Here is a 7,892-nt window from a genome sequence, read left to right on the forward strand (position 1 = left end):
CGGGTAAGACCGTGGGCTACTCCTCTGCCCGCGGTCTGACGCATCCGTGGCGAGGTATTGAGCCACGGATGTACATAGGTTAGGTTAGGTTAGTTTTAGAATTTATAATTTACAAAAAAAAAAAAAAAAAAAAAAAAAAAAAAAAAAAAAAAAAAAAAAAAAAAAAAAATTTTGTAGACACCGAGCAGCGGGCGGTATATCCTGCACCAGAGGCATCCGCGGGCCTCAGGAGGATCAAATAACCTCCCAAAAGAGCGGCCGCATCGCCTTGGGGAAGCGATGTGCGTACACCCATTCGTAAATAATGATGTCGGACACAGAAAGTTTTGTTGTGTCGTGCGATCCGGCTGACGCCCGGCGCTCGCAGGTACCCGGGCCTGCGAGTGTGAAATTGGTTACCGACGGACGCGCAGGGGTAGGCGACCAGGCCCCTGTCGCTGATAAATATTACTGGCAGCACAGAATACGCCGAGGAGCGGCCGCGCGGATCGTCTTCCGTTAGGAAACGTCCGCGCGACCGTGCTTCGATGGGAGGTGGTTCGGCGGGTCAGTCCTCAGATGAGGACGGCCTGCCAGCTCCGAAGCTGCCGACCGGGAGGAGAGGTCGGCAGACATCGAGGGGAGCGAGTGCTTCGCGGCCGCGGAGGGACGCACAGGGCAGGTTTGTGCGTTCCAGTGCCCAGGCGGCCAGCGAAGCGGAGAGCGACGTGGGGGTCACCACGGAGGACCCTGGCGGCGAGAGCGGTGCTTCGCTGGGGAGCTCGAAGGCGGAGCTCAACGCCGCCAGAAGGGAGCAGCGCAAAGCCGTCGCGGCCGACGAAGTGTCGGCGATGGCAGAGCGCGCGCGTGAGCGACGCGCTGCTCTCAGCGGCCGAAGGGGGCGAGCCATCCGCGGCGGCCCTGAGCCAGCTGGCCTTGGACGGGGTGGACTTGGTCCTGAAGGTTGCCACGAAGTCCGGCAGCCTGAAGGGCACGTTCACCCGCGGTCTGAAGGAGGCTGCCGCGGACATTAAGGAGGCGGTTGGTGTCCTCCTCAACAGGACGGCCTCAGACGAGGTCGCGAAGTTGCAGGAGGAGAACGGCCGCCTCCGTGCCGACCTGGAGGACTCCGGCGGCAAGTCGCTGCGCTGAGCGAGCAGCAACAGCGACGCACGCCGCCCACTGTCGCCGCACCGGTGGTGGCCCCGTCTCCCGCACCGAGACCGGCAAGCGCTCGTTCCGACGACGAGGTCGAGCGCATAGTCCGGCTCTGCATGCTCCAGTGCGGGAGCATGGTCAATGCCCGCATAGAGGCGGTGTCTCGGCGCCTCCCCCCGGAAACCCTCCGTCCGCCCCTAGCGGCCGACGCAAGACGGAGGACGGAGGAGCCGCCGAGGCCTGCGCCTCGCCAGGGGAAGCCCACGGGGGCGTCAAAAAGCCCGGCGAGGGAGCCCCGCCAAGTGCTAAGCCCACGACGGCCGGCTCTAAGGGTGAGAGCTGGGCGACAGTCGTGGGCCGCAAGAAGGCCCGCAAAGCCGCAAAGGCGGACTCCGCAGCAGCGCGCGCCCCAGGCCCTACGGCAAAGGCGGCTGCGCAGCCTGCGCGACGGACTGCCAAAGGCGGTCGCAAAGGACCGGCGGTGCGTGCCCCGCGTTCCGAGGCCGTGACGCTGACGCTGCAGCCCGGGGCTGCGGAGCGCGGCGTTACGTACCAGTCGGTCATTGCCGAGGCCAAGGCCAAGATCAAATTGTCAGATCTTGGCCTCCAGTCCGTCACCGTCAGGCAGACCGTCACGGGTGCGCGGCTGTTCGAGGGTGGCCGGTGCTGCGAGCGGCAGCGCCGAAAAGGCGGACGCTCTGGCCGCCAAAATGAGGGAGGTCCTCAACCCCGAGGACGTCCGGGTCTCCAGACCGGTGAAAACCGCAGAGGTGCGGATCACCGGTCTGGACGATTCCGTGACCCCGAGGAAGTGGTGGCGGCCGTTGCCCGCAGTGGAGAGTGTCCCCGGATAGGGTGCGGGCCGGCGACATACGCACCGACGCCACCGGACTCGGCGCAGTCTGGGTTCGGTGCCCCTGTGGCGTCGGCGAAAAAGATCGGCCTTAGCTGGCGAAGTGAAGGTGGGCTGGGTTGCAGCGAGGGTAAAACTCCTGCAACCCCGGGCTTTGAGGTGCTTCCGGTGTCTGGAAAAGGGGCACGTCCGGGGCAAAGTGGCACCTCCGCAGCAGACCGTAGCGGTCTCTGCTATCGCTGCGGTCAGCCCGGTCACAAGGCGGCCCAGTGTTCCGCCGCGCTAAACTGCTGCCTGTGTTCGGCCGCGGGGAAAGCCGGCGGGACACAGATTGGGCGGGGGAGCCTGTGGCATGCCCACCAGCACTGCCAAAAAGGCAGGGAAGAGGAGCTCCAAGCCTGCCGGGGTAACCTCGCAGCCCCGCAGGCTGGTAGCTCCGCGACCGACTCCCGGTCCGGGACTGGTTGCCGGGGGAATGGATTGTCAATAATGGCGCAATTCCATTTCCTCCAGGGCAACATCAATCACTCTGCCAGAGCTCAGGATCTTCTACTCCAGACTATGGCAGAGTGGTCGATCGACGTGGCTGTGGTCGCCGAGCCGTACTTCGTCCCCGCCCGTGACAACTGGTTGGGGTGCGCTGACGGTTTGGTGGCCATTATTGGCGGGACTCTGATCGACCCGTCCAGGGGCCGCGGCTGGGTTGCCGCGGTTTCGGACGGCATCGCCGTTGTGGGGGCGTATTTCTCCCCCAACAGAGTCTCGCCGACTTCGAGGGTTTCCTTGTCGAGTTGGGCGCCGTCGTGAACCGCTACCACCCTCGTCCCGTTCTGGTGCTCGGGGATCTCAACGCCAAGTCATCGGCGTGGGGATCTCCGGTCACTGACTCTCGGGGCGAGGCGTTGGAAGAGTGGGCGGTGACGACCGGTCTGGTCGTCCTGAATCGGGGTTCGGAATACACGTGCGTGCGGCAGCGGGGCGGGTCGATTGTGGACGTCTCGTTCGCAAGCCCCTCTGTCGCCGGCCGAGTCCGCGACTGGCGTGTCGCCGTGGAGGTGGAGACGTTATCGGACCATCGTTATATCCGGTTCGACGTCTCCGCCCAGACCGCGAGCGGCCGCCATCCAACAACCCCGATCAACGACGGCCCCCGATGGGCGCTCAAGCGCATCGACAGGGAACTACTCGAGGAAGCTGCCTTAGTCCAGTCCTGGATCTGGGAGTCGGCGACGGACGGCCCCGTCGACGTCGAAGCGGTGGCGCTGTGGTTTCGCGGGGCGATGACGCAGATTTGCGACGCGTCCATGCCCCGTGTAAGCCAACAGTCCGCAAGGCGCCGGGTGTACTGGTGGACCGACGAGATCGCGCGGCTGCGCGTTGAGTGCGTCGCAGCTCGCCGCCGGTACACTCGATACCGGAGACGACGTCGACGGGATCCCGTCGAGGAGGGCGCGCTGTATGAGGTGTACCGCGCGTCCAAGGAGACTCTGTGGCTGGCCATCGGCGACTCGAAGTCGCGTGCCAGGGAGGAGCTGCTGGGGTCCCTGGACCGGGATCCGTGGGGGCGCCCCTACCGTTGGGTACGGGGCAAGTTGCGTCCCTGGGCGCCCCCAGTGGTCCAGGGCATGCAGCCCCAGTTGCTAGAGGCGGTGGTGTCGGCCCTCTTCCCTGAGCGGACGGGACACGTTCCCCCGGCGATGGCTTCACCCTCAGCCACAGACTCTCCTGATGAGGAGAGCACCGATGTCCCCGAGGTGACGCAAGAAGAGACGAGAGCAGCCGTGTCGCGACTCCGGGCGAAAAACACGGCGCCCGGACCCGACGGAGTTCCCGTCGTGCTCTCGTCTTAGCTCTGAAGGAGCTAGAGCCCCAGCTGAGGGGGCTCTTCACGGCATGCCTCGAGCGGGGTCAGTTTCCCAGTTTGTGGAAGGAGGGGAGGCTGGTCCTGCTCAGAAAGGAGGGGCGCCCCGGCGACTCGCCGTCCGCATACCGGCCCATAGTGCTGCTAGACGAGGCGGGCAAACTGTTTCGAGCGAATCATCGCAGATCGCCTCGTCAGCCACTTGTGCAGAGAGGGGCCGGACCTGGACGACAACCAGTTTGGTTTTCGTCGGGGGCGCTCCACCATAGACGCATCATGCGCGTGAGGGCCCTGGCGGAGGAGACGGTGTCCCGGGGTGGGGTGGTGCTGGCGGTGTCGTTGGACATCTCCAACGCCTTCAACACCCTACCCTGGAGTTGTATTCGGGAGGCCCTAAATATCATCGTGTGCCTCCCTACCTCCGTCGTACAGTAGGGGCCTATCTGGAGGATAGGTGCGTCACCTATCGGGGACGTGACGGTGCTGGTCGGCACCTTATGTCGTGCGGTGTTCCGCAGGGATCGGTTTTGGGGCCGCTCCTGTGGAACATCGGCTACGACTGGGTGCTGAGAGGCGAGCTCCCGTCGGGCGCCGACTTGACGTGCTACGCGGACGACACGCTAGTCACAGCCCGGGGGAGCTCGCACAGGGAGGCGGCGTTGATAGCCACGGCTGCGGTGTCACAGGTGGTGAACCGCATCCGGCGCCTGGGCCTAGAAGTGGCCCTGAATAAGTCGGAGGCCATGGTGTTTCATGGCCCCCGACGTGCGCCGGCGCCGGGATCACACATCGTGGTCAGTGGGGCCCGGATAGCTGTCGAGTCCACCATGAAGTACTTGGGATTGGTGCTCGACAGCCGATGGGAATTCGGACCCACTTCCGGCGCCTGGCGCCCAAGCTGTTGGGCGCGGCGGGCGCGCTCTCAACGCTGCTTCCCAACATGGGGGGCCCGAGCACCGCCTGTAGGCGGTTGTACGTGGGAATCGTGCGGTCCATGGCCCTGTATGGGGCCCCTGTGTGGGCGATGGACCTGACGGCCGGCACACTCGCCATTCTGCGTAAACCGCAGAGGGCGATGGCCGTCAGAGTCGTCCGCGGGTACCGCACGATCTCCTACGAGGCGGCTTGCGTACTGGCCGGATCCCCGCCCTGGGACCTGGAGGCGAAAGTACTCGCGTCGTTGTACCGATGGCGCGAGGAAGAGCGGGCACGGGGCTCGAGACCGGCGCAGCGACAGATCGCACTGCGCCGAGCAGAGCTCCGTCAGGTCTTGGTGGCGGAATGGCGGCAAAGGCTTCTGCGCCCTGCCGCCGGCCTCGCAACCGTCGAGGCGATCCGGCCAGTGCTCGACGACTGGCTCGGGAGAAGGCACGGCTCCCTGTCGTTCAGGGTGACGCAGGTGCTGTCGGGGCACGGCTGCTTCGGCAAGTACCTGTGTCGCATAAACAGGGAGCCGGACGCTCGGTGCCACCACTGCGTCCATTGCGGGGAGGACACGGCGCAACACACTCTCGCCGAGTGTGCGGCTTGGGAGGAGCAGCGCCGTGTCCTCACAAACGAAGTAGGAGGCGATCTGTCGCTGCCGGCCGTAGTGCGGAAGATGGTCGGTAGCGCAGAGTCGTGGGACGCGGTGGTGTCCTTCTGCGAGGACGTGATGTCGCAGAAGGAAGCTGTGGAGCGGGAGAGGGAGATCTCGACTCCCTTCCCCGGCCGCAGAAAGCGCACCGGGCGTAGGAGGAGGGCGGACAACGCCCTCTTCCAGCCCCCATGAATGGGTTCAGGGGCGCGGGACTCGGGGAAGCCCCCCGCCCCCTATTCCATGGACCCGAGGCGGAGGCGCGAGCGAGTGTCGGCGCGCGCCTCTGAGGCGGTGCACGGGGTAGGCAAACACCTCACTACCCCGTGCACGAGGCGAGGCCCGGACTGACCGGGCCAGCACTAGTGCGGGGCTGCGGAGGAATTTGGACTCCCGCGGCCCCGCGTGCCCACGTGCGAGGAGACACACCGGGGGGTTTTAGCCGGTAAGAGTCCGGCACACCCCTCCGCCTCTCCCCTGGCGGAGGAAGTCCATGAGGATTTCCCCCCGAAAAAAAAAAAAAAAAAAAAAAGGTTAGGTTAGGTTAGGTTCCCGCCTCGTCACGTATCGAAATTGGGAGCTCCGTCTCTCGAGACCGACGGCGGGGCGGGCTATTTGCGAGGCGATCCGCCCCATTTTACAACCGTGGGCGGAGAGGCGGTATGGTGTCCTGACCTACCGCCTCACGCAGGTGCTAACTGGGCACGGGGCCTTCGGGCATTACCTGTGCCGCGTCGTCAGGAGGGAGGAGTCGACTGCGTGCCATGAGTGCGGTGATGTCGACGACACCGCACTCCATACTCTGGCCGTATGTCCGGCCTTTGCCGAGCAACGCTCCGACCTTCTGGCGGCGCTCAATTTGGACGATCTTTCCGCGCTGCCGGCTGTTGTCGCTTCAGCCATCAGCAGTCGTGCAGCGTGGAACGCACTAGCCTCCTTCTGCGAGACGGTCATGTCCCAGAAGGAGGCGGCGGAGCGCGCTCGGGAGGAAGATCCCAGCGCGCCCGCCATACGCCGACGCCGCCGAGCCGCATCCAACGACACCACTCACGGTCGGCTACCTCCCATAGATCTTGAGATTTTTTTAGTTTTGTCTAATTTTTAATCCGAACGGAGGTTACCTGTAGGGTACGAAACGGCTATAGATTTGAAAACACTTTGTGATTAAGTCTTGTATTCCTTTGCGGTTTTCGATCCTAACCTGCTTACCTTGGCTCCGTCCAACACCTAGACGTGTTCTATACCGTCTAGGTGCGAAATAAATTATTTTATAGTCCTTTTATAGCTATTTTATAAGTATTTTTTAAGAAAATTTCACTATTTTATAAGTTTCTCGCTAATTAGTTTGTCTAATTAGCACTTCAAATTTGCATACTTGTCGGGGCTGGTGTCCACTACACGTTGTGTACTTGGATTTTATCAGTTTCGACATTTAAATTGTACTTCAGCTCAAATAACTGATATTTTTGTACCAAAAAAACAGTTTTTCTTCGATAAATTAAAAAATTTACACTAAACTTACCTTACATATATACACCGTTGGATAGGTCTCGCCGAGCCGCATCCAACGACACCACTCACGGTCGGCTACCTCCCATAGATCTTGAGATTTTTTTAGTTTTGTCTAATTTTTAATCCGAACCGAGGTTACCTGTAGGGTACGAAACCGCCATACATTTGAAAACACTTTGTGATTAAGTCTTGTATTCCTTTGCGGTTTTCGATCCTAACCTGCTTACCTTGGCTCCGTCCAACCCCTAGACGTGTTCTATACCGTCTAGGTGCGAAATAAATTATTTTATAGTCCTTTTATAGCTATTTTATAAGTATTTTTTAAGAAAATTTCACTATTTTATAAGTTTCTCGCTAATTAGTTTGTCTAATTAGCACTTCAAATTTGCATACTTGTCGGGGCTGGTGTCCACTACACGTTGTGTACTTGGATTTTATCAGTTTCGACATTTAAATTGTACTTCAGCTCAAATAACTGATATTTTTGTACCAAAAAAACAGTTTTTCTTCGATAAATTAAAAAATTTACACTAAACTTACCTTACATATATACACCGTTGGATAGGTCTCGCCGAGCCGCATCCAACGACACCACTCACGGTCGGCTACCTCCTGAAGTAGTATAGGACTCCGTTGGTATATGCTGGCTACAGTATACTACTTGCGTAGATAATACAGGTGGGTATAGCAGAAGCAATGAGGAATATGATGATAAGCGAAGGAATAAAATGCCAGGTGAAAGCGACAGAGTTATATTGCGGTAGCAAGACACAAGCGTAATGAATGAATCTTAGAAAATACACAGCTATTTATACTAAACATTGTGATAAAAAACGGCTCCCACTTGGCATATTTGCGCAGGAGTTTACGCCCTCTCATTAGCGTGGACAATAGATGAGTGCGCCACCATCTTGCCTCATTAGTGCTTCGAACAAAGGATGCGCAGACGCCAT

The 7,892-nt window shown here is 60.2% G+C and overlaps 1 protein-coding gene across 1 annotated transcript; it reads left to right on the forward strand.

Annotated features, from left to right (window-relative positions):
- Positions 1 to 527: 527 nt before the first annotated feature.
- LOC113508120 lies at positions 528 to 3,840 on the forward strand. The gene is made up of 3 exons (XM_026891093.1): positions 528 to 942; positions 1,041 to 2,692; positions 2,749 to 3,840. Exons 1-3 carry the CDS (start codon positions 528 to 530, stop codon positions 3,838 to 3,840), a joined length of 3,159 nt encoding a protein of 1,052 aa, XP_026746894.1.
- The last annotated feature ends 4,052 nt before the right edge of the window (positions 3,841 to 7,892 follow it).

Source organism: Trichoplusia ni, unplaced genomic scaffold (genome assembly GCF_003590095.1).
Source record: "Trichoplusia ni isolate ovarian cell line Hi5 unplaced genomic scaffold, tn1 tig00003874, whole genome shotgun sequence".
NCBI classification, from domain to species: Eukaryota; Metazoa; Arthropoda; class Insecta; order Lepidoptera; family Noctuidae; genus Trichoplusia; species Trichoplusia ni.

Excerpts from the sequence above, each read along its gene's own strand:
- LOC113508120 (XM_026891093.1), top strand. The coding sequence starts at position 528 with ATGGGAGGTGGTTCGGCGGGTCAGTCCTCAGATGAGGACGGCCTGCCA. Across the intron at positions 943-1,040 it reads GGGTGGACTTGGTCCTGAAG|GACGGCCTCAGACGAGGTCG; the intron begins GTTGCCACGAAG and ends CCTCCTCAACAG. Across the intron at positions 2,693-2,748 it reads CGTCCAGGGGCCGCGGCTGG|AGTCTCGCCGACTTCGAGGG; the intron begins GTTGCCGCGGTT and ends CTCCCCCAACAG.